We start from the raw sequence: 27,486 nt of genomic DNA, 5'->3' as shown, positions 1-27,486 counted from the left end.
AGCAAGGAAGTGGCTGAGCCCTGATTCCAACTCTGGCCATCTGACCCTGTGCTCTTATCTACTGTGCTAAAAAAGCCACTGTTAACACATACTAGCATTACTGCTATCATAAAAGTAGCACAAGATGTGAAATACCCAGACATAAAGTTAACCAAAAAATGCATGGGGTAATATAAAAAGAAATTGTTCAAATTTCAATAGAGGGACATAAAAAGATGTAAACAAATGGAGAGAGACATACTGCATTCCTGAATGAAAGACTCAACAATGTAAAAATTATCATTTTAAATTCAACCTAGCTTTGCGCCGTGGCAGTATCATAGCCAATAAGGTTTATCCGAGGCGCAATTATTGCTAATTGAAAACTAAATTCAACCCAATCTTTTAAAGATCCCAGTTAACATTTCATCTGGAAGAATCACTGTGCCTAAATAGCTGGGACAATTCTAAAAGAAGGAAAAAGGTAGAGAACAGGGGCCAGGATGTGCAGGGGACATTCTCTAATAATTAAAACTCTGTACACCCAGAACCAAACAAGAATTATTAATGGAAAAGAATTGGATGTTCAAAAACAGCCTCAAGTATATGTAAACCTTTAATATATTATAAAAGTACAAATAAGTACTTTTATAGCAAGTACAAATAAGTACTCTTAGGACAACTGACTAACATTTGGGGGAAAAATTCAGAACTCTACCTTACACTTTAGATTAAAATAGACCCCAGATAAACTTAAACATTAAACATCCATAAAAATATAGGTAAATATTATTATAGCTTTAAGGTGGGGACTAATTTGAAAGCATGACACACAGAAACCATATCAGAAAACAATAGACTTAATTACAGTAAAAACGCGAATTTTCTGTACTTCAAAAACCATAATAAATAAAGTTAGAAGGAAAATGACATACTGGAGAAAAGTGTTTGCAATATAGATATATGATGAACAAAAAAATTATTATTAATACACAAACCACTAAAAAAGATAATCGTTCCATTTTAAATATGAGCAAAGAATATCAATAAGCAATTCAGCAAAAGAAAAAATTAAAATCACCAATAAAGCTTTGAAGAAAATGTTTATTCTTCCTAGTAATAAAAAAAAAAATCAAGAAAAAGGTAAAGGTAAATACCATTTTTACCTATTTGATTTACAAAAGAGTGAAAATAATTATACCCAGTATTGGAGAGGATGTGAAATATTTTCCTAAAGGAAGGAGTTGGGAGAAGATAAATTGTACAGAATTTCTAGGGAAGGTGGTAATTTGACAATGGGCTAGTCGAGTGTTAAAACTGTATGCATTTTAACTGAGCAATTCCTCTTCTAGATATTTATGCAAAGGTTAATAATTGGAAGTGTGCAGCAATGTTATAATAAAGAAAAACTAAAATTTGGAAATAGCCTAAATTTCAAGGTAAGACCACAAAAGGAAAACATGCAATTCAGAGACTTATTATGCTCTGTAGAGATGAACCCTGGACCTTAGAAATATAGTCTCGCTACCACCCAATTTCCAAGAAATGACACCTCCTTGCCCAGTTTGAGTTGTTTAGGGTCATTTAAGTTAAGTGGGTTGTTACATCTACTCTTCAGATAAAAAAAAGTCTTTATTTTCAATTAGGTTTCCCTTTCAAATAAGTTTTGCTACAGAAGTTGTCCTTTTGACCATGTCTGCCTTCCCCATCCTTTCCCACTGATGGTCCTTCCTTATCAACCTTCTTCCCCATCTTCACAACACAAACCCAAACACACAAACATGCACAAAATGTTTCCCCACCTTTTCCATGGATCTATCTGTCTATGTCTATCAAGCTGCTTCATGGTATTTCACTGAGCAGGAGAGCACTGGGGGAGGAATCCAAAGAGCAGAGTCTATTCTAGACTGTACACACCAATGAGCTGAGGAGATATCAGGTCATGTTGATAATTATCATTCAGGTACTTCCTTGGAGACAGAGGTCACTTCAAGGAGTGATGCGCTGGGATTGGGTGCAGGGACACCAAACTAAAAAGAGATTCAGAAGAGAGGCAGAGTGGCCTGCTTTCTAGGAGACTTGGGTGGCAGCATGGTCTTACTAGGAAAAAGCCATAGAGCCAGATATGTGGCGAAGCTAGCCAAGTTAGAAGCAAAAGCACAAATTAGCCAGCCAGCATGGTCACGTCCAAATACCATGTCCATAATTTCTGTCTACTCACACCCCAAGATGCCTGATGATTGGATTCTAAATGACACTGAGAAGGCACCTCCAGATCCCATGGATATGAACAAAATGGGATTTTGCAGACATGCCAGGACCGCAGACCCTTGAGGGAAAACAACACAAGCAAATTTTTTTAAAAAGGAAAAAAAAAAAAGCAATTTGGCATCTATTTGTAGAGAATGGGATTAGATTTAATTAAAGGAGAACCCCCGACTCCATCTGGTTCTTTCCACACTGGCAGTGAGGAAGGATATTAGAGCAAGAGTTAGGGGTTATTTCTTGGCTTTCATGGCTTTTCTTCTTAGGGATCAAGTGTAAAACCCAAACTGACCTTTTGTTTCAGGAATTGTGAACTATACACTCTTGGCTTCCTGACTGTTACGCTCTCTTGAGTCACCTCCGTAGTGGAGTGACCAGCTCTTGGTAGCTTCTTGGAAATACACTATTGTTCTATTTTTTACAGTGACAATGAATCCTAAAAATGAATGGTGCTAATGTTTTCCAAGAGAAGCAGCCCAGGAGGGAGACCGCTGGGCGTGCCAACAGAGGATGAAGAGGATACAAATTTAATTAATTTCAAATCAACATAGACACAAGAACCTTTGGCGGCTGCTTTCAACACCCACTGTTCCTACCAATGGCATCACCTGTGCTTGGAAGAATGTGCTATTGAGAAGCAGGAGGAAAAAGCCTGGCTGCTGTGCATTGCTGAGGGTGGAGGAGCTGTAGGATACATTCACCTCTCGTCACTGGGTGTTCCTTCCTCTCAGCCAACCTCTAGCTGACCACTCTCACTCCAGCCAGGCTCTCTACATCATTATTCCCTTTCCGCTTCGTTCCTCGGGGTTTACATCAAGAAGCCGTTTTATCTATGGTTTGCTTCTAGGTCACCTTGTTACATAATTAGCTGTGGACAATTTCCTCTGATTAGTCAAGTCCTCTGATAGGTCAGCTGCCTTCAGCAGGAAATTTTCTCAAGGCCAGTATGTCATGGAAAAGACAGCAAACAAAGCAAGTGTTTGACTATATACACCATTGCAGGAGGTAGATAAGCTCGTTTCTACCAGGGTGCCAAGAAGACACAGTGGGAGTCCACAGTCCTGAGGAGATGTTGTGTGGTGCCTCATGGACTCGGATTGGCCAGATCCAGTCCCCCATGGGCACTTCTCAGAGGAATAGGAATCTTCAGAGAAAGAGCAAACATTTTCCTTCTCATCTAAAATCACCTACTTGTTCACATTTCCCCAAAGCTTCTTCTTGTTCTCACCACAGCTCCCTTGCATGTGGTATGTGGGTAGGGCACAAGTGGGGGCGTTATCTGCCACCCTTGTATGTCTCTGAGACCTTTAAGGTCATTTGAAACAAACCATAGGAATAGGAAATATCTGTGCCTGTGGCAGATGTCACTTAAAGAACTCAGTATTCTTTCCTGCCAAGCTGGGACAAGCCTCATGCTCTCCTCAACACAGCTCTTTCGGTCACTATCGGCCCATCAGAGATGACATTATGCTTGATTTCCACATGATATTTTTTGACGTCCTCGCGCTGGAAGCAATGGCGCAACATGCAGAAGTTTCTGTTTATCACTCCCACTCACGTACGCTTGGTCTCCATTTAATCCTTAATGTTCTAATTCTGACCTTTAAAGCAATCTAGGATATGGGGAGTCCTCAGGTCTTCTACGACACCTGATATTTTATTCCAGTATAGAAACAGAGAATGAAAACTTTATTTATTTTACTCCTTCACGTATAAACTGAGGGGAGATGAGGTTCACCAGACATTGGCTGGTTGATTTTAGGTGTTGTGTTTGAAAGGCTGCCTTAATGCATAGCAAAAGCTGCCCCCTCCTTCCTTTCGGAATCCCTTTAACCAGTACTCGCTTTCTGAATTATCCCTGTAATAATTTTAAAGGCAGAGTTCCAAGTCAGGGAGGTCTTTCCACACGGTGAAAAGATGGAACTGTCTGGTTGTGTTGAACCACTGCTATTATGCTATCCTGGCACTGCACAAAGCTTTAGCAAAAGACAGCCTTTATGGTATCAAACTTCAACAGATTTATCTGTCATAGTCTCCTTAGGATGACCTAATACGGAATTGTTGTTTCCGCTGCTGTTTTGCATGTTTATATGCCCCTTGTGGTCCACAGTGACTCTCAGATACGTATGCCCAAACTGCCAGTTTCTGAATTATCATTTCTGCCTATTTGGTTACTTTAAGTTTGTTTTCCATCAACAGTTGACTCTCAGAAGAGTCTCAGCTTTTTTTCCTCTCTCTAGATAGCTAAGATTTTTGCTAAACACTTAAGCCTGTAAACTTCACCCAACCTTATCAAACAAGGGATTTTAGAAGTTCTGAGAGGTATAAGAGGTCTTGGAATCTCACTTTGATAAAGCAATATTTTATATGATAAACGTACTCTCATTCAATATTTAAAATAACTTCAAATTCCAGAAGAAGCAAACTTCAGTAACCTAACATGGAGTTTATATCTGAGAAATATACTAACCTCTATCATTGAACAGAGTACAAGGCACTTTTTAAAAAGACATATGAAGTTAGTATGGATCAAAACAGTCAAGGGTCGATTCTAGCACTGTGTATGTTTTTTAATTATCATCCAGTCAATAGACATCATAGATTTGTGATAATTTCAAGACTTTTTTTATTTATTTTATTTTTACATCCCTCACACCGTGAACCCCCCTCCCCCCATCCACCACCACCCCGACCTCACACCGAACCATCACATTATACACATAAAATTAGTTTTATATTTCAGATGATCATTAGTAAAAATCTCATTAATTAATCCTAATTGGATTGCCAATCAGAATAAAATCTGACTTTAGAATATTTTAAAGATATATGTTTTATGACATTTTTGTACATTTTATGTGTATTAACAACATTGCTTAGTTGAACTCCTCAGGAAATTTGTTTTAATAAATATGTAAAAATATCTATCTTAACTCAATGATCAGAAGGTCATTGTCATCCAACTACAAGCACACAACATAAATCATCCTTGATATCCATGGGGTGACAGAGGCTTCTGCTGATAACTCTTGTAGCTCTAGCAATGCAAATGGGTGCTTAAAAAAAAACAACTTTTGTCTATTCTTTTATTTTGGTTGTTGAAACCATCAGTTTGCACCAACTCTGGAAGAAGGCCCTTATGTTGAGTAAACATAAAATGTAGACTTTAGTTTCAACTTCTGTCTTAATTAGTACAAATTCTGAATATAGTGGAGTGATAAGACATGGTTTTACACTGGGAAGGCACTGCTGAAATTCTCATTGTGGGGGAAACATTGAAAATTTCTACTGAATAAATTTACACATGGTACTTTTTCGCACTCAGAAGACACTCAGGATGAATGCTGGAGTTTTTTATTTACTATCTAAAACAGACAGAGTACCTTCACTCACAGACTATATTTCTTCAATCTTACAATAACCAAAAGAGTCATTGTATATTAGTGTGGAGTGAAATTATCAAATTGGTTATTAATAATTGCATAACCCAAACAACCAATAGCCTGAATTATTATTATTATTATTGTTATTATTATTACTATTATTTGAACAGCTCTTTGACCTCGCCTTGATACTGTCTTGTCTGGTCCCCCAATTTTATTTTCCTTTTAGTCTTCTTGGATTTGATTATTTGTAGATACCTGGTGGGATCTTTTTTTGTTTTGTTTTTTGCCCTATTACCTTTTCTAAATAATATGTCATGTTTATGAGACGACAATCCATACAATTATAAACAATAAAACTCTTTTTATAAACTCCATAGATACTTTAAGCTCTTTTTGAAATGATATTTTAAGAAGTTAAATTACTAAAGTGCTTACAATAACATAAAGACTTTAATTTCAGTTCCATAAAAGATGAATATAATGTTGAACTCTTTAAAACAACCAAAGATAGCTAGGTTTTTTGTTTGTTTGTTTTACAATCAGACTTCAGGTGCAGAGGGCTCTGTTATCATACTCCTGAATTCACAACACATTATCTTCATTGGTGTTTGGTAATTTATCAATAAGTAATTGGACTTTTTACAAAAAAGCATACTCTTCACATTTTTCACTTCTTTGGTCAGGATGAAAAGGACTAAATGAATGATATGTGGATACTACAAATAGTAAACAACACGTAAAGATCAGAGAGAGTGATCACCGTATGACTCTGACTTAGGTGAAACTCCTAAAATTACAAATAACACCAGGAACATGTAAAAACTCTGCCTGTTTAATAAATTCCAGCTTTCAGAAAGGGCAAGGATTGAAGTTATTCAATAAGTTAAAAAAATAATCTGGTAGATCAATAATAATTTAATATGTGTGTATCTTGCATTTAAAGTTGTGAGACTAATGTAAAAAAAAAACACAACAACAAACAACAACAGCAAATATCCCCACTGTATTAGACTCTCCTTTTACAAGCAAAGTAAACGTTTCCTCAGGAGATCAGTAAGATCATCAGATGTTATATTTATCACTAGACTTTTGTCCCGGCAACATATCAATTCTACTTTGTAACCTCATATAAGAAACAGTCCCATTGCTGCTGATTAGAACTGATTTGAAAAAGTATCAAAGTTTTAACACTGATTGAAGGCTTCAGGTTTTTTCTTCCAACTTGCATGCTGAGAATATATATATATATATATATATATGTAAAATAATATTTTTCTTTTACCACTTAGGGCTTTATAAATGTCAGGTATACATGTCTATATATGTGTAAATTATTCTATTGTCAGCTGCATGGAGTTTTTAAAAATAAAAATAAGTATCTACTTGTTTATATGCTAAATTACTCATTCAGCATTGATAGACTGAAAAGCTTTTCTAAATTTAATTAAAAAATAAAGCACTATAAGGTAAGAGGAAAGACTGTCTTCTACATTGGTTTCTATGTAATTAATGTATATCAATATTAGAATAAATATTTATTTGAAGGTAAGATATTTGTTTACTAAAATGCTGATGACTAAGACAGGGGCAAATTATGCATCTTTCTAAAGGAAAATTCTTTTAACTTCTATGACTATGAAAAAAAGAAGGATTGATACCTTCAGAATTGCATTCTTTTGATCCATATACCTCTTTAAATAAACGAAGTGATACCAATTCAAAACGTTCTTATAGAATTGGACCTGCTTTATACAAAATTGTTTAGACTAAAATTGATTGGATTTTCTGCATATCTAAAAGATATGCATTACACATTCTTGTCTTTTTTCTTCCTTATAAAATGTTTTTAAATTGAGGAATGAAATTGTCAATGGGAATGTAATTTTAGAAAATATTTTTAGTAAAAATAGAAAAATCTTCAAGATAAAACCTCTTTTTCTTTCTGATTACTCATTTTTCTTCATGCCTTTAAGTATAATTTCATTTTTCACACCTTGATATCATAACAGTTAGAGCCAGGCTGACTGGCAGGTTTCCAACATGTAGATAATATGAAGACTTTCTTAACTAAAGATACGTTCTTACCGGTCACAAAAACTAATCAGCACATTGACAAACAGAAAGATTCCTCCTCATGGTCCCAACTAAAATAAAACTTGGTCAAAATGGCATCAATATACCCCCTCAAGTCTGCTGCAGTGTGTGTTTTCCCTTCCAATTTAACTAGAAAGACTAAGTGACTAACGTGATGGGATAGGTCAGCCTGGAGATCGCTTGCACCCAAAGAGCAGAGTTAGGGAAATGATGTAAAGAGAGAACAATAATCTAGACGAGCGTTTGTTATGTGTATCAGTTAGGAATGAAGTTCAGCCTCTAATACTAGAGACACCAAATAACATTGTTTTCTACAAGACTGTTTTTTTCTCACATATGAGAGTACAGAGGTAAGCTATACGGTCACTCCATGGTTGTCTGGAACCTGGACTCCTACCTGTCCCCTTCTTCCATGAGTGCAGGGCTTCCATCCTTAGAATCCATGATCCAAGATGCGTACTCTAGCTGCAGTAGGATATTCGCAAGAAGTGGAAAGAGATCAGCATGGGGTGAGAGTGAGCTTCCCAACAAGGTCAGCCAGTTTAAAGAGATTGCCCACCCATCCAATGAGACAACTCAGCCTGCATCTCATTGGCCAACCTATTTGCAAGGCGGCAGGGAACTGTGGTTTCTATAGTTGGTACATCATGACACCCAACAATAAGGACTCTGTTTCTCAAAGTAGTGAAAGAATACTAGGTACGGAAAGAGGTAGCAATCCTGGCCATAAGGTGTTAAGCACTTAACACAGATCATTTCATTTTAATCCTCAGAACATACTTTGAAGGTAGGTGTAGAGAACTTATCAACCTGTCCCCTGTCTCCTCAACTCCAAAGCACGTATTTTAAATCACTATGCTATACTGCCTCCCTAGGAATAGGCAATAGGAAAATGTTTAAGAAGGTGTCCATCACCGTCAAGGAGGCCTGAGGGTGGGCACAGCCTGAGATAAGAAGTAACAGAAGGTGCAGGATGGCAGTAAAGGCAGTACCCCAGGGCCAGCAGAAATGGTATATCATCCTGAAACAAAAGCCAGGGTATAAGGAAAACCTAGTCTCTGGACCTACATGCTGGTAAAGGTTTGGTCACCAAGTGAAAATATAAAATTTCCATTTACTGGAGCTGAAGTTAACAGGATAGTACTTGTACTCTGAGGTTGCAATGGAGAAGCATGCCCAGATATTCAGAGGAGCAAGCATTTACAGCTAGAATTGGAAAGAATTTAAAGGAGTCTGAAATATCCCCTCTTTCACAGCCATAGTCATTCTGCCTTTCATAATAGCCAAGCCTAGAATGAAATTGGACTTGTGTAGGAGAGGAAAAAGATGGTTTGGGATTCAGGCTGAGTTCAAGAGGTTCACCTCTGTATGCATTCATACTTCCTAAGAAAGAAAATCTGAGTGGATTGGTGTTTGGTCATCTACTGCTGCCCAACAATCCACCTCAAAATTCAGTAGCTTTTAATACAGGAACAAAGATTGATTTTGCTCATGACTCTGCAATGTGGGTAGGGTTTAATTGGAAATGGCTCCTCTCTGTTTCACAAGCTATCGACTGGGTCCCTTAATTGGGGCTGGTGTAATCCACTTCCAGATGGCACACTCACTTGGCTGACAAGTTGGTGTTGGCTGTTGATGTGGAGCCCAGCAGGTCTGTGCACCAGGGGCCTTGGTTCCTGTTACACGGACCTCTCTATGGACTTCTTGGGCTCCCACACAGCATGGTAGCTGGGTTCCAAGAACAAGCATCACAAGAGAACAAAGTAGAAGTGCATGGCACTTTTATAAGCTAGACTCAGAAGTCACATACCATCCCTTCTGACATATTCTGTTGTTTGAGACAGTCACAAAGTTCATGGGGGAGAAGACATGAACACCATTCAATAGGAGGGGTGCAAGGTCCTATGGTAAGAAGAGCAAGTGGGACAGGAGATATGTTGTAAGCATCTTTGGAAAATACGATCTGCCAAAATTGATGTAGCCTCATGCAATATAGAGGAGTTACATGAGGCAATCTCACATCAAGTGTCCTTAGAAACGTTTGCCATCCCTTGAGTCCAGTGCCTGTGTGGCTATCTTGGCTTGGCCATACATCCGTGGTGCAGTCATTTTTGGTTGGTGGTAGAATTGGTGTCACTCACTATGTGAGGCATGAGCCACCGCACAGAGCAGGTTGTGGGTGGGTCAGACACATAGAAATTTATGGCTACTCATTCCACAAGGTTATAATGGACCAGATAGAGTGTGAGCACCTTGAGGATAGGGATTAAAAAGTCTTAGCACTTCTGTATCCTGAGCAGGGCACCAGTAGGTGCCCGGTAATCATGGAAAAACCAGTCACCTGTGGAGCTAAGAGTCACTGCACCACCCTTATTCAAGTACCTAATCAGTCTCTATCATCAGTGAGAGCAGAACCCAAGAGAATCGTTCATTTTCCATCACCATTTTCTCCCCAAATTTCCTGGTTTAATTATGTTTTCCTCATCCTCCGTCTAATGGATTCTGATATCATTTTTTATCCTTATTTGAAATTGTCCTATTGTATATGCATTTTATTTTTAGCTACCATAAATCCAATCTGGAAGGACACAGAAAACAATCATAATTGAACTAACAAGCAACTGGAAGTGGAAGAGATAAAGGGGTCCTGATTAGGAGGGTGAGGAATACTCGGGAAAGAGCCCAGCAGGTTCGTGAAACCCTCCCAGCAGTTCTTTCTGCCTCAGCTCTGGGCTCCTCTTCTTTGTTCTCTCGGGGATCGGGGGAGAAATGAAATAACAAGTTTTATCAATAAAAAGTGTAAGAAATTGATTTTAGGTTATGACAGCAGATGATACAGATTGTTTCTTCTCTGGGTAGGAAATTCCTCCATCTTGTTATGACTGCTGACTGCTGACCTTTTACCCCACGTGAATGTGCCTTTCTGTTCATAACCCACCCTGTGCCATTCCAGATGGACCTCCATCCTTCCCCTTTGCTCATACCCAACCCTCTGACTTCAGGGCTAGATAGATCTGCAGAGGCAGGCAAATGAATTAAGGTCAAGATTTGTGTTCTCAGTGGACCCAGTGGGCTGCGGGGAGTGGGGGAAAATGTGAGGAAAAGTTCTTAGGGAATTCTCTGGTTAAATAGAAGAAACCAAAATTAATTGTGAAGACCAAAGGAGGAGAGGAGTCAAACAATCTGGGACCCAAATCAGAGGCAGGAATTAGACAGAAGCAGCAGACTAGAAAGGGTTGGGAGTGAGGTGAGGAGGGTGCTGGTGATTTCCACAATGGAGCTGAGCTATCCAAAGTTTGCCTTAGTGGCCACTGGCTGCACAAGGAATGGTGCTCAGCTTGGGCTAACGGTGCATGGGTGGAAAGGGCAGTAGATAACCAATACCTTCTCTTCATCAGAGTTGCCCATCCACCCCGTTAAGTTGGGAAATCCAGTTCCAGAGAGACAGCATGAATAATAGAGCCTAGGCTAGGATTCATGCTCCTGCAGCATCAAGGCACATATCCCGACTCTTGTCAGGGCTGTGGGAATGGTGGGAGCCAACTGGGTCACCTGAGGGAGAAGGCAAACCACATGCATCTCTGGCCAGATCCCCAGCAGGCGACACGAGGCATGGACAAGACAGCCCAACACTTTCCCTTGAATAAGTAAATTTAAATGATCAATAAATATGGATTTTTATCCTAAATTAATTCTCCTAATTTTCTCTCCTTAAATGTAATGTTGGTGTGTATGTTTAAATAAGACACTTTATTCCAATGAGAAAATGTTCAACTCGAACTAAACTAGACCAAAAGAAACTTATGAGCTCATGTAATCCAACAGGGCAAGGGCAGGAAGTTGCTATTCTCAGGGGCAGCCAGACCAGGGATTCAAACACAAGAAGGCTTCAGGGTTTTGTCTTTCCTTCATTCTGAGCCCATCTTCCTCCAAAGGGCTGCAACTACTGCAGGTGGTAGCTCCAGGGAGCTCATCTTTCCATCTTTACTGTCAGAGTAGAAGAGAATCTCTTTCCTTGAAATAAATTAAGGAAGGTCCCCCAGAAAGAATTAGGCCAGTTGGGTTTTACATCTAACCCTGTGAAAATGGGTATCAGGACTGATTGAGATTGACATTTCTCTCTATTGCCACAGGTTGAAGTGTGTGCATGTGTGGGTCAGTGTGGTTGGTCAGTCCATTGGATGGTAGGTGGTTGCTTGGTTGGTTGGTTGGTTGGTTGGTTGGTTGGTTGTGGGAAAGAGGATGCAGTGGGAGAGTAGCATACAAAGGGAACCAGTGCCATGACCAGACTCAGAGCATTTGGGACCAGCCGCGTCCACAGTAATCCACTGCTACATACGTTCCTCTTCCCCATTCCACTCACTTATCTACATTCAAAGAGTCAGAACTCCAGAATAGGCCAGGTTCTCAGGATGGTGGATATACTGATGCTTTTCATTTCCTTCTTTGTGCATTTTTAATATTTTCTAAAGGTTTTATAGTAAATATATATTCCCTTTGTAATATATGTTAAATAATAGAGTGGGTATGTTTTCATTAACCAAGGCAGAAATATTAAGCCCAAAACATAGAAAAATCCTAGTTGTAGGTCTAATATTCTTACAGCATAAATGTGTTGTGAAACAGTTGCAAAGCTGCATGAACATATTTAGGTGTATGTGACCAGGACCATTTTTTGTAGGAAGGAGAAAGGGTTCTAAAAGGAGAGGGAATAAGTCTCAAAAACTTGCTCCATAGTGGAGAATATTTAGTTTTTTTCCTACACATATTTCTGTAACCAAGGCTGGACTTGGGCACACTTTGCCCATTTCCCTTTGGGGACCATGGGAGAAGCAGGGCAGTTCCCTGAACTCTATAATGACCCTGTGAGTCAAGTCATCACTTAGGACAGGAGCAGAGAGTATTAAGGCAGTTGTCAACACCCTGAGAAGCCAAATGAGAATGAGGCAGGACTGGAAAGATTTTCCCTCCCCATAATGCATGGTGACTAACCACTTGGGTTCTTTTCATTTTCTTCCTGTAAGGATCATTTAACTTTAAAGAAGATTTTGAATAAAACCAAAAATATCTTCCATTTTAAATTCTCTTCCTTGTGCATGCTGTAGTTGCCTACGTTTCTACAATTAATATGTACATCTTTCATAGAGTAAAAAAACAATTATTGAAAATAAAGTCCAGTGAAAATTTCCCCCCTAAAAATCATTCTTAATTCCACCAGTCTAGAAAAGCAATTTGTATTTTCAGGAGCGTTGTGGACTCTCCATCTATCTTTTTCTAAGAAAGGGAAAGTGAGAAGATGATGGAGAATGGACCTCAGTATGGGGTCACATGGGGTGACTTCCTCAAGCGGCCCAGGGGGAGCATGGTTTCCTGAAAAGAGTGGGAGCATTATCAGCTGCTATTGGGGAGTTTAGAAAGATCAGTGGGACAGGAAGCCAGTCAGCAATCCTGAATAGAGAAAATAGTAGTAGGCATCCCTGAAGATGCCACTGAGATCCATCCATTTGTTCAGCAAATATTTATTGAGGGCCTACCATTCTCCAGGTGGTAAAGATACAGAGGGAAGGTAGGATACTGTAAAAAAGTCCAAAGCTCCTGGAGCCAGGCTGGCTGAGTTTGAATTCTGGCTATGTGCCACTAGGAAGGGTACCTAAGGTGCCCTAGTTGCCTCGTAAGATTTTTTGGAAAACCATGTGAGTCGATTCATGGAGCAGACTTGGATTTGAATTCCAGCTGTGTGATCTTGGGCAAGTTACCTAGTTTCTCTGAGCCTCAGCTCCTCATCTGTATAATGGAGTAATGACACCGAGTAGGCACTCCATAAACTGTAGTCATTATTGTTATTATTAAAAAATAAATATTTTTGGAATTATTATTGTATGACTCAGTGAACGAATAAAACATGAATGAATGAAATTAGAACAGACAGTTATCCATCTCAGTTGGCTTAGCTATTTGTCTGCTAAGAGATACAAAATTGAATAGGTAGCTTCTTATGGGCCCTAGCTTTAATTTCTATCACTCTAGCATTTTGCATTTGTCCTACTAGTATCTGTGATTCCTTGGACTCATTATCCAAACCAGGCCACTCTCCTCCATGACATCTGATCCCCTCCTAAACACACCAGTCCTATAAAGGATTAGCTAGACAAGGCTTCCTTTACTTCTTGATTTCATTTTCCTTTTCTCACCCTCACATTTCTCCTCTCTCACTATTTCACTTTCTCCTCAACTCCCTCTCCCATTCATCAGGCAACATATTTTGATTATTTACGTAAGACTGAGCTTAGAGTTGTAGGACAGGTTAGAGAAGACAATAGTCACAGACTCTGGTCTTGAATTACTTACAATATGATGACAAATGCATGAGCCATCATGACATTTTCCGAGACATCATTTCTTTGAGGTCAGACACAGATACCTGTACTGTAGCTATATATTTTTTTCACCTTCCCCCTGTATTGTTGACATTTTCCCAACTCTGTCATTATTTACTATTTGCTACTTTATATAATTTTATCTTATTAACTTTTGTGGAATTTAAAAAGCTGGGAAATAGTTATATTTGTGGTCTTTCCTTTCCTATATGAAAAACTACGGTATCAATTTAATATCAATACTCAAGGTAAAAATACCATTAAATTACCAAATGAAACATGCAAAATCTGTAAACATTATAAGTAGGATCTTCACTGAAATTAATTTATTTTCATTGGGCATGTACCAGATTCTTGTTTTATTTGGAAATGCAGAATTTATGTATGTTGTAAAATACGGCAATAAGTCCCACATTGCTGTAGCCTGGACTATACGCCCCCCAGAGAGAAAATGGAACACAGGTTACTTGCTTATTTGAGAAGGTCTCACATGCAGGGAACTTGAAGCCCTCTTTGTAGTAAGAACACTCCTGCATGTCCTCGCCGATGGGGCTCTGCTTCTACCACTAACTAACAGGATGACTTGGGGAAAGCAGCTTCCGTTCCCTGGGCCTCAGTTTCCCCAACTGCAAAATAAAGAAACTAGATTAAATCATTTCCAGGTCAACAGTTTTCACGCCCAGTGTGTATAAAAAGCGTCTGAGCAACTCGTTAAAAATTCAAAGTCCTGGGTTATTACCCCACAAGGGAGTTGGCCCAGGAATCAGCAGTTTTAATGAGCACCCCAGATAATTCTCAAGCAGGGAATATGAGTATCACACTGAAAAATCCACTGCAAGCTCTTATCCAGACTCAAATGGGCAGTCTTCCTCTGAAGCATATGGCAAATAAGTTCTCAAAGGAGGAGGACAGGAGAAAGCAGAAGAAAAAAAAAAAGAATAAGAGAAAAGACATCTGAAGGGCGGGCTTTGTGGTTCCCAGTGCTGGGCTCTTTGCAATAACCTCTCTGTGCTGAACCGTGAACACCCCCATCCCACCACACACTGGGGACTCTTGATCCAAGGCTGCCTCTTATACCATTCAACTCTTCCCAAGATTGAATGCCTATCTCCTTCAAGGAGTGAGTCCTCCTGTAGCAGAGTCTGCTCTGAGTCACTGGGAATTTTAGCCACCCCTGCATAGTGTCCTCTGAGCCCCCCCAGGCCTAGATGAGATACCAGAAGGAAGGCATGAGCACCTTTGAGTTCTAGAAGAGAGGGCTTTTCAGTTCCCACCAGTGGCAAAACACAATTGTTTCTCTCTCAACACTCAAGGACAATTACTTTCAAAGACCACTCTCTTCATTATGGACCCAGAGAGGAAGAGGGGGTAGATGCTTCATTTCCCCTGACCAGATCTTCTCATTGCTCATCAGGACGACGCGAATGATTGGACAGTGTTTGGCATTTACATCAGGGACTGCTGAGCACAGTAAGTTGAAATAATAACGACCATAACTAAAACTTACTTTATGGGGGTGGCCGGATGGCTCAGGTTGTTAGAGCACAAGCTCTGAACAACAGAGTTGCTGGTTCGATTTCCACATGGGCCAGTGAGCTGCGCCCTCCACAACTAGATTGAAGACAACAAGCTGCCACTGAGCTTCCAGAGAGGTGGCCAGATGGCTCAGTTGGTTAGAGCGCAAGCTCTCCACAACAAGGTTGCCAGTTCAATTCTCGCATGGGATGGTGGGCTGTGCCCCCTGCAACTAAAGATTGAAAACGGCAACTGGACTTGGAGCTGAGCTGTGCCCTTGGCAACTAGATGGAAGGACAACTATGTGGAGCTGATGAGCCCTGAAGAAACACACTGTTCCCCCCCCAAATTTTTTTTTTAAAAAGCTAAATTTAAAAAACAAACAAACATCTTTGTGCCCGTCAGCGTTCTAATTAATTTACCTGCATGAACTCATTCAAACCTCCCAACAAACCTCGGAGAGAGGTATTATGATCGTATTCATCTCTCAGAAATTGAGATGACTCTGTCTTAAGACAAAGTTCATAACCATGTGGCTCTATTGCCTCCCCTGTGTTTGGAGGAGTCTCCACCACCCCTCAGCTGCAGCCTGTGACTCCACCCCTTTAACCATCCCTTCCCAATTTTCCTACTTGCATCTTTGTTCTGCAGAGGGCTATATGGAGGGAGGGCCCACCAAAGAGTAATGAGTATTCTGGGGTGGGGAATAGAGGGCAGCCTCATGGTAAACATTCAGGAACCTGGGGAGAGCAGATAGCCCGGTGGGCAGTAAAAATGCAGGAACTGCTCAGCAGAGATGAGACCCTTTCCGGTTTTTCTGGAAACACACATACAAGAGAAGCTGGGGCAACCACAAGCCCCAGGACTTTCAAGATGAAGGTCTAGAGCATTTTCCTTTGAGAGTGTTTTTTTGTTTGTTTTTGTGCAAGGAACTATGCTCCTCTTATTCCTCAATTGATTAGATGAAAACTATAAAACGCCTCGTGCATATAGTTTCCTCCTGCGGGAGGTGAGTTAGCGGATAGGAGAGATTCACTGTCATGATGAGTCACTGCCTGGATCTGGAACAAACACCTACGAAGATACACAGGGTGTAGACTCAGTAAGTAAGCGGCTAACTGGCACTTCTGAAACCAATTACGGTCTGTGATTCGTTTTCCTATTTTTTTCCCCCCTTCATTTTTCACTGCCTTGGAGATAGCTGTCTAAAGCAGCAGCCTGCGCATTCTCTCCATTAAAATGCAGAGCTCTGCTTCCTTCTCTACTTTTAGAGTCCTGGGAGCCAGACTCAGTACAGAGGGGAGAAATGAGGGCAGGGCTAAAGAGGAACATATAAAAAATAAATGAGCCATTCATAAAAATGAATATTATTACCAAAAGGAGCCGTCTGCCAACATCACCCTGTATATATTCACTGAGCTGCTGAGCTCTGTACCAACACGGAATTAAGCCAATGCATCATCTTTTTAGTGGTTGCTCCGTTGATTTACTATTAACTTTAAACAACCAATTGCGAAATGAGCGCCTCCCTTTGCCATAATGAAGATGAGGCTTCACCGGGTGCTGTTTTTTGAATCACGTAAGCTTGAAAATTGGTAAAATAAATTTAGCTGTGCTTAGTACACTCTTACAGCTGACCGAAGAAACCAGATATTTCGGAGGAGGGTGGAGGGTGGGGGCAACTGTTGACTCAACCAGCTTCATGAAGTCATTTGCACAAATTCTAAAAAAGGACTTTATTTTTCTTTAACTTAGCATGTCTTTCTCGGAGAACTCAAAATGCTAAGAAGTTGGGCCTTTTTGCTGTCTCCATGAGCAACTGAAGATGGCTTCTTTTTCTTCACCCTGAGAGACAAGCATATTGGATGCCTGTCTTTTCCTCTGAGGACTGACTCCAGGTCTTTCTAGGTGACAGTATGAAAGAAGCCCAAAGACCCTTCCTGTCCACAGCGTTCCTGCAGACAATCTGAGCACCTGCTTCTTATTTCTTGCCAGCCGTTTTGCTGGGTCGCATGAATCCTTTTGTTCTTTGCTTCTCACAGTTGGTTGTTGTGCTCTGGCCCCCGGGGGAAGTTGTGACTCTGAAGAAAAGCTACTGCTTTCCACACGTAGCTTGTGGAGCCAGTGTCATTACTTTGCAGCCACACCTTGTAAATCTCTCCAGGCTACAAGCTTGTGTCTGTCCCCTGCGGTTCCGAGAACAATCCGCTGCAAAGGCTGACAGGAAGGGCCATTATGGTCGCTGATGTTCTCACCATCTGGAATGGTTACAGTTGTCAGGATCGGGGATGACTCACCGTGCTGAGGAATCATTTCTCTAATGGCAGCACTAATCAGGAGGGACGAGACTGTTGCTAAGTGCCCCTGCATGAAGAAAATACCCTGCCAGTTAAAAGGAACGGCCATTGATTTGCGTTGGCCCATTTGAAAATAAAGTGACTTGGAATGTCATCCTTGGTTCCTAATAGCAGGTCATCCTTCAGGTCAGGAGCCAGCACCTTGGGGCAACCATCAGGAGCCTTGGCTGTTTCTATGGGCGAGGACCTGGGCCTGGCTCCCTATCCTTCTTCTCTGTGCCCAGCTGGGTCCTGAGGAGACTGGGCAATTGTTTGATTGAGGCTCAGCAGTTTGGTGTGGAAAGAGGCAGCGCAAACAGATGTGAATACGGTTTTTATGCAACCCCTCCCTTCAGCGTTTGCCTTACTGCTATTTTGTGCAAACCTAAGCTGGCAAAAGGGACGTCGCGACTGTCACAGTTCGCCTCTGTGGAAATTCCCATCAGCAGCTGGAGGCTCTGAGGACTCACCAAGCTCACCCTGAACCTTAACTGTTGCCTCCAGAAGGAACCCTGACAACTCCTTGATTTTGCACTTCCAGCCTCCAGGACTGTGAGAGAATACATTTCTTTTGTCTTATGCCACTCAGTTTGTGGTAATTTGTTATGGCAGCCCTAGGAAACTAATTCAGTGAGGGAACCAGCAGACCCTGAGATCACAAGAAGACACCCGACGAGAGCCAGACAGCCCTTAGGACTAAAAGTTTTCATTAGCTCTTCTGTGAGTTACTGCACCAAATATCCTTAGCATTTGTGCTGCAGGTGGCTGTGTTGTAAAACACAGAAAGTTTTCACTCCATCCTGGGGTTGATTCATTAGAATCCACTCCTTTATAACCATTAAAAAGTCCTGAGTCCAAGGTGAAAGCTCATCCCTGCCCTTTTCCCACTGGGCAAGAATGCAATGACAGTTTTTTCTGGAGGAGGCAATTCAGGGTGTCTTTTGTAACCATTTCACATTCATTGCCATGTGGTGATCCTCTTTCCAGCCTTCTTTTTCTCCTTGGCCTTGCCTTATGCAGTTGCTTACCCATTTCACCTTACATGATCCTAAAAATCATGTAAGGAAATCCAATAGCATCCTAAGTCTTAAGATAAAAGCCAATACTTTTGTCGCATTCACCTCTTACCAAATGAACTAATTGAATCCTCATAACCAAACTGTTACTATCCCCCTTTCACAAGCAATAAAACTGAAGCCCTGAGAGGCCAACTTGCCCAAGGTCAACAACCAGTTGGTGATGGGACTGAGACACAAACCCACAAAGTCTGGCTCCACACTAACTACTTTGTGTAACTACTATGCAGACCGCCTCCAAGATTGGTGACAAAGGAAAAAGCACCAGATGCCATCTTCTGCTTTCCAGTGTTGACTATTCCTTTGGGACTGTCCCACTTGAGAATGGAGCTCCCCCTCGTTGCACATTGACTCAGGCGAAAACTAACAACTCTACCCTTAATTCCTCACAGCACAATCATGAATGAGCTGAAATCAGTGAAGCAAGCCTCAACAAAAACGGCAGAGAGTAACAACATGTTACAACACCCACTGGCTCCCAGGCTGTCTCCACAATGGAGGGAAGGGGTCAGAAAATTCTGTCTAATTCCTGGCAGGGAGAAGTCGTGAGGAGAAGGAGTTGCCCTTCCTGTCTGCCTGTCCTCCCACATGTAGCTCTCTGCTGAGGTCCAGCCTCCTTCCCTGGGAGTGAACACACACACACACACACACACACACACACACACACACACCCTGCTGGGAAAATTTCTCTCTCTGCCCACATGGATGTGGTTTTGCCCTGTAATCTCCACAGGACCCCTACATCTCAATACAGCACAATAAACCTGGTGTCACATACCCTGAGACCTGCAGACCCAGGAGTAAAAGGAGGAAGTGTCCCTATATGCTCTCTACAATGGACGGGGGCATTTCTGGCTCATTCTTATCTCTATTAGCCATTTATTCACTGCTATAATCAAAAAGACATTCTGTTAAATTCTGTGAATAAGACAAAAGGAACTGACTTTACTGATGAGTGTAAGGAACATTTAGAAACAAATGTTCTGTATACTCATTGCAGTGTGAAGACGTGGTCACAGCAGACTCAGGCAATTATCCAATTAGCCCACAACGCTTAGAAAACGAACCTGACAATGACAGTGCTGTAAGAGTTAACACCTGCCTTCCAGGAAGCTGTCCCCAGCTTATGTGCTTTCTTCTGTTCCCTACCACCAAAAACGGGCTTCTGATTTCTGCCTGTGCCAAAGACTGCAACAATTAACTCAAGGCTAAGGTGTGAGGTGTTAGAAAATTTCAAATTTAGTGACATTTCAGTGCTGGTCAAAGGATGTGCACACTGAAGAAGTGAAAGTATGGTTTTGCTTTGGGGACAATCTGCAGTGCACTGTCTTAAACCACTGCCTGATGAGAGAGTTGTTGTTTCCCCTCTCCCCCCCACAGTTGAAACCTATTTCTGGTTTTGAAGTAAACACAAGGTTATGTTACATGCTGAAAATGAAGTTATCTATTTTTTAAAATGACTTCTGGGTCAACATAGCAACTTGTTATAGTGATTATGGTAGTGCTTTAGGGTCAAGTTCTTCAAAAGACAAATAAGATATTCCCAAATGTTATTATGTTGGAATATTAAACATTAAAAGCGCAATTTTCCAAGTCATAGTCTGGGCTATCATGAAAGCAATTGAGTATAGGGTAACCTCCAGCAGAATCCAGAAAGATGCGTAGAAAGTGAAGGTTATCAATTTTCTGAGTTAAGGAGCTGGAAGGAAACTTAGTGATTCAATTTCTTATTTTACAGATGGGAGGGAGGGAGTTTTGTGGGTAAGTTTGGAAAAATTCACCAGCCCCCAGAAGGGATAATTTTTAGCCCTGTGAAGCATTCACATCTGGCCTGTGAGTTGCTTGTGCGATACTCCGAGCCATGGCTTGTTTTCTAGTGGCTGACCTGAACTGAATGCCACGTGAACCAGACAAGGGCCTCTTCGTCATTTTTAACACTTGTCTTGCACTTAACGCCAGTCCGGCTCACTTAAGGTTGGAGGCATTTCACATTCTTTTTTTTTTAAACCTCAGAGCTGACTGGTTGCATTAATCACGGCAACCACACTCGACACTCCTATTCAGTGTCACCAGTGATGGCGAAAGTCTAGTATTTACAGCGTCAGTTCTTATTTGCTTGCTTTCTTTCTCTTTCTCTTTCCGTTTTTGTTTTGGTTTATTGCTAATTAAATTCCTCTTAACCTTCCGACTGGCTTCATTTTGGCGTATCTACTAAGCTAAGAACCAGGAGGCCTGGATTTGAAGCTTAACCAGCTATTGTGCAATGGTTTGAATGTAGAGTTGTCATTTAAATTCCTCTGCACCTCATTTTCTCCTATGTAATATGCAATTCAGGAACCAAAGAATATTTTATTGGATGCGATCTTAGATGCTTTTTAGTACAGCAAAACGTTTTTTGGCTTTCTCTTTTTTACAGATGAAGAAGTTGAAGACCAGAAAAGGTAAATGAATTGCCCGAAACTACCACCTCACAGGATTGCGAACGAAAAATGAGGTAATGAGCAAAGGCTATTATAATAACTGATTTAATATTCTGAATTCATAGTTGCCTTTGGCAAAAATATTGAGGTTGATAAAGCCTGTTTGCTTTTGCTTACCTTGCCCTTCAGCTCCCTACTTACCTCTGAGAACCGTTAACATTTGCAGCCATTGTTTATTAGGAGGGACGGGTAGTGCAATCATAGCATGTCTGCTGTGACTTTTGACATTACGTTTAAGGACAGCTGTATTTATATACCTCAGGAAATACACTATGGGAAGCATTTTTAATTAAGCAACTTTTAGAAGTATGACGGTTGCATGCTGGCAGCTTCTCAATCTTGGCCTTTTATTACTTCTACAGAATCTTGAAGATGAAAGGTTAGTGCTCAGTGAGACAGTGCCTGGAGAAAACCAGACAAGATGTTGGCAGCTTAGAACATGGTCTCTGGGTATGAAATTTGTTCTCTAGGCTTCCCTCCTAAAAGCTCGATCATTTAGAAGGCAACCCAATATGAAACAAAGCTAATTTAGAAAGCACATGTAAATGAAATGTGATTACTTTTCAAATAGCTTCATTTCAATGTAATTGGGCTATTTTTAGTTAAAATATTGGCCTAAAGTCTTAGAGCAGACCTAGAAGTACACCTTGGTTCAAGGCTGCAAACAAGAGTTTCAGTGCCAGGGGCTCACGTTAGACCTTGGACCAACAGCATTGGAATCACTTGGGAACTCCTTTAAAATGAAGATTTTCTAGGTCCTCACACTAGATATCTAGGTCCTCACAATATCTACTGGTGGGATACATTGGCGATATGCCCAGGTACTCTTTGATAGCTATCGAGTTATTTTAAACCTAAGGTGGAGACAATTTGCAGCAAAAGTTCAGTGCTATTCAGAATCCCAGCAGAGAACAGATGGCATGCTCAAACTGGGTAATTTAAAGAAAGAGTAAAAAGGGGAGAATTACAAAGACATGGGTAGGTGGTAGGTAACCCCACAAAGGACGGTGCAGTACCCCAAGACTAGCAATAGTGGGAAGCCACTACCACCCTAAGCAAAGGGCCAAGGAAAGGGAGTGGTTATTGGAACAAACTGAGAATAGTCATACGGAAAGGGCCACCTCCCAGCATTAGTGGGCCTTGTAAAGCAACATTCATAGCAGCCAAGTTATTCACAATAGCCAAAAGGTGGAAACAAGCCCCATGCCCATCAACAGAAGAATAGATAACAAAATGTGGTATATACTCACAGTGGAATATTATTCAGCCTTAAAAAGGAATGAAATTCTGATATATGCTACAACACCGATGAACCTTGAAAACATTTTGCTAAGTGAAATAAACCAGTCAGAGGACAAATATGATGGCTCACTTTATAAGAGGTACCAAGAAGAGGCAAATTCGTGGGTACAGACAGTACACTAGAGATTACATTGACTAAAAGGAGGGGATAACGAAGAGTTATTGTTTAATGGGTATGGAATTTCTGTTTGGGATGATGAAAAGTTCTTGAAATGGATAGTAGTGATGGTTCCACAACACTACGTTACGTTATGTATATTTTGCCATAATTTAAAAAGTGCAGATAGGAAAGAAAGGAGAAGGATGCAGCCAACTCATAGCAATTCTTCAGGGAGCAATCTGGAGGATAAAAATCCACTTCTTTGTCCTTTCACCCTCCAATGGTGGCCAGAGTCTCATGGGTGGAACCTACTGGAATGCACAGAAGGAGAGAGCCCACTGATGTAGTTCATGAAGATCAGCCTTGCAGGAAAAGAGAAGATCTGAAGAGACAAAAGGAAGCTGGATGAAGTGGGTCCTGTCATTCAATTGTCTGTTCTCTAGAGGACACATCAAACCTCCGAACCAACAACAAAAAGGTGGTGGTATGAGAAAAGCTGGTGTGGCAGGTGTTTTTTCTTTATCTGGAAACAACTGCACACAACCAGTTAAACACAGCAGTGTGTTTTCCAATTAACCTAGAAAATCTTTGCTGAAATGCCATGATGTTCATTTGTACCTTTTGATCTAGAAAGCCCACTCGTAGGAATCTACCTTAAGGAAATAATGAGAAATGTAGACTAAAAATTACATCCAAGGAGATTCACTGAAACATCATTCATGATCACAAAAAAAGAAGTAACCAAATGTCCAGCATGCACAATATAATATTAAGTGAGAAAGCAGGCTACAAACTGAATATGTGGTGTAATGCCAATTGTATAAGAGGCTGCAGAGTACAATAAAACATTAGAGTGGTTATCTTTGAATGACTGAATTATGAATGATTTTTTTCTTTTTCAAGCTTTCTTATTTTTCAACATTTCTATATTAAACACGATGTCCTTTGATAATCCAGCAACAGCAATACGTGTTATTTTTAAAAATCCTCATGCCTGCCTCACATGATAAATATCCTCAGTATAGAAGCCTGCAGAATCTTCTCTGCTGTCCTATAGAAAAGGCATTGATTGCCTGCTGGCTACCATTAATTTGAAGGGGAGCAGCCAGGGGGAGGGCAGCATCTCCTCTGAAACAGCGTGTGTGGCTGAGGGTGCAGCTTCCTTTAATGGAATATTGCTAAACAATGAAATTCTATCTTCTGCAAGAGATTATTTCTGCTGGCTGTGCAAACGTCAGGCTAGAGACTGCCCTTGGAGAGGAGGCTGCATTACGATGTATTTGTAAAATCAGCAGAGCCTATGCATGAACGGTCACAGTGGTTGGTTTTACAAGCTTCTCACAACGGGCATCTGCACATAGAAAACCATAGCTCAGAGTAGATTTAACCTATTGTGCCTGCTTCTAATTTTTATGCTTTGCCATTTTGAAAGAGTGTTGTTTTACCCAAGTGTAAAATGACTTCATAGACATAGGAAATGACAATATATTCACTTAAACTTGGTACAATCTGGCCTACCATTGACACCTTGTTTAATCACTTCTCACCATTGTACCACTCACACTCTGGGGCAGGAACCTGCGATCAGCAATGCCAGGTGAGTGCAGGAATGTGTGTTTCCAGAAGAAATTGAGTGTTGCTTGGAGATGACAGCTTTGGAAGGCCCTCTCCTTGGATGTTCGACACAGTTCTTCCCAAGACTGCAGGAGTCTTCCCCAAGAAAAGGGACAGCTACGTAGGTCAGAGACCCTGCTGGATCTGCTCAGTGTTGGGTCCTCAGGCTTAGACTGCCTAGTAGTGACAATTTAGTGGCACAGAGACACCTGTCTTGACACCATGTCATTGCATAAAGTCAGCAGATGGTAGGAGTTTTTAATGCACACAGACTGTGCTTCCTTCACACTGAAACTTGGTGAAGTCCCCCAATTTTTCATCCCGTCTGCCTTCCCCCAAGGATCACTTACTGTCAACTTTACCTTCAAATTATCTGCTGGGGTTGTGATGTTTTAATCCGGGAAATTAATTTTGCCGTTAGTGAAATCAAGAAAACAGTACAAAAGGTTACAAGAGTGCTTTAAATTCTTAAAAATCAGAACACAAAAATGAGCCATTGAGAGAAGTCATTCTTAGCCAATTATGTTAGGCACAGCAAAACAAACAAACAAAAACAAAAAAAACCTTGTGAAGCTTTTCAACACACTGCTTGGGTCACATCCCCAAAGATTCTGACCTAGTAGGTCTTGGGTGGAGACTGCACATCTGTATACTGAAAATGCTCCATTTAAGTGCAACGGCATTAGAAAAATTAGTGGATACAATGAAACAATTCTCATGGCATTTATTGTTAGTAGATATATTTTTTCTTTTATACTTGGTTACATCCAGACAAGAAGACATTTACCCACTGTGTATTCTCGCCCCAGACTACTTTAACATTTGACTGAGATGGAAGAAGGTAGCCCCCTTCACATAAAGCAGAAGGATTATCGCCCTGTATTAATAATGTCTTTTTATAACTGAGTGGCTCACTTTCCCCACAGTTTTCCAAGTTATGCCTGGGACCTTCCTGGTCGTAAGCCAGGCTGGGAGGGAATTCATATTTCCTAATGACTAACATAGCATTATTTCTAGAGAGAAATTAAGTGTGAGCATAAATAACTTGGCCAAGTATACAAAAGATGAAGGCAGGCATATTTGAAGATGCCCAAAGATGCTGAACATAATAACTGTGGTTGCATTTGATTCTAAATATAATGCATCTATTCACATAGAAGAAGATGGATTTTTTTTAAATCAATATTGGGCAAGACCTTAATTCTTTTTTATTTTCTTCTACCCTACATAAATGCATCGCACTACTGAAGTTATCAAATCAAGTTATCAGACAAGGCCAGAAAGGGAGGTAAGGCTGCCTAAATTTTTTATGGATGTGACCAGAGTTCTGAAAAAGTTGTTAAACTACCACATCAGGTACCTAGTCAATGTTCATTTAACAAAAGGAAAGTGTCGCAACCAAAGGATCATTTTTTATTAACTTAAAAATACAGAGCCGTGATTGTATGTTACTATTACTTCATAGCCAATTATTCCATTGGTCTGGTTTGAGCCCTCAGAAACGTTCTTGATAGTGCCTGCTGCAAAGGAAAAGACACAGATTCATTTTCAAGGAAAGGACACAGATTCGTTTTCCAGCAGCAACGCTTTCAAAAACAATGACGCTTTGTGGACTCTCAGCAAATACAGAGTGATCCATACAGAAGAAGTGGGGGATTTATTCTCCGAGAAAAAGAGATATTACCAACTTGAATAAACTCTTCAAAATTTCTCAGGTGGTTTAGGATTTCTGTCCCCTATCTTATTAGGGATAAGTTGGAAGGACAGACTTCCAAATGCTATCTGGGATAAAAACAATAGTAATAGCTGGACAAAAATTCCCTTGACGATGAGACTACCTGAGATGAAGTCATGAGCAGTGCTACCCTGCCACTCAGATTTGGAGGACTCCCCTGTAAACATGCCACTGTTATACGGGAGTTTATGTTTAAAGCTCTGCAACATCTGCCCTAGATCTTTCCAGAGAAAGGATTGTTGAGCAGGAGCTGAATGATCACATCATTCACACTTGAACTCAACGCGATGAGCACATTTGTTTGTCCTCATTAAGTGAGGTGTAGAAGGCGTGACAACGTGCAGAGGCAGTGTGCTGGGGTGGGGCCAGGGAGCCAGGCTGGTCAGGAGAGCTGGGCTCTGCCTGCAGTCTGCCTGTGACAAGCTCTGCAGCCTGGGGAAATAAGCTGCCTCTCTGAGATCTCTGAGAACTCATCAATAGGAAGAGGCATTTAGGTAGAAGATTCCCAGAAGCCCCTGGGGTCCCAGGAAATGCCCACAGCCACCTCAGGGTGCTAGAGGAAGGCCAAACAAGGGCAATGTCTAGAGGTCCTTGGACCCATTTCAAACAGGCCATCTCTAATTGGATCCTTTATATATATGAGTTCTAAGTGAGACTGATTTTAAAAGTACGAAACCCCCAAGACTAGCTTACCTTCACATAAAAAGGCAAAGTGAGAGTCCGATACCTTTCTTCATGGTTGAACTTAACGGTGGTGAGGAACATGGAGTCTGGAGCTGGCTTGCCTGAGTTCAATCCTCATCTCTTCTGTCTAGAGCTGTGGGACCCTGGGCAACTTTCTTAACTTCTCTGTGCCTCAGTTTCCTCATCTGTAACCTGAGTGTAATAACAGTACTTGCCTCATAGGATTCTCATGAGGATTTGATGAGGTCATATAGACGAAGCCCTCGGAACAGTGCCTGGCACATAAACAAGTGTTTCTTATTATTATTGGCGCCAGCCAGCAGCCAGCTTCTGGGCCAGCATCGTTAATAAAGCCACAAAAGGAAATGCAGAAGAGCTCACTCATTCCCTGTAAAGGTGCTCGGGAGCATAATTGGATTGGCTGGAAGTGCCTTTCTAAATGGTACTGTTGGGTTCTGATTCACATTTGGGAAGAAAAGCAGAACAGAAGGTGATAAATTCCTTTATGGGAGAGCTTGGCAGGAAAGGCAGATGCGACTGTAA

The 27,486-nt window shown here is 40.9% G+C and overlaps 1 protein-coding gene across 5 annotated transcripts in view; it reads left to right on the top strand.

Annotated features, from left to right (window-relative positions):
- The window catches only part of TMEM154 (transmembrane protein 154), a 56,827-nt gene extending 33,049 nt beyond the window's left edge, over positions 1–23,778 (top strand). The window contains exons 7-9 of one of the 5 annotated variants that reach the window (XM_081075444.1): positions 15,516–15,571; positions 21,445–21,522; positions 23,202–23,778. In XM_081075444.1, coding sequence (XP_080931570.1) covers positions 15,516–15,571; positions 21,445–21,473 — 85 coding nt within the window. In that variant the 3' untranslated portion in view covers positions 21,474–21,522; positions 23,202–23,778. Of the gene's footprint in view, positions 1–2,668; positions 4,792–15,414; positions 15,572–17,371; positions 21,214–21,444 lie in introns of those variants that run through there. The other 4 variants (XM_081075443.1, XM_081075442.1, XM_081075441.1 and 1 more) reach the window with 4 other exon arrangements.
- Positions 23,779–27,486: the final 3,708 nt, after the last annotated feature.

The sequence above is a fragment of the Rhinolophus hipposideros genome (genome assembly GCF_964194185.1).
Source record: "Rhinolophus hipposideros genome assembly, chromosome: 16".
In the NCBI taxonomy this organism is placed as follows: Eukaryota; Metazoa; Chordata; class Mammalia; order Chiroptera; family Rhinolophidae; genus Rhinolophus; species Rhinolophus hipposideros.
The sequence above is the reverse complement of the archived record's forward strand: the minus strand, read 5'-3'. Positions and strand labels throughout refer to the sequence as shown.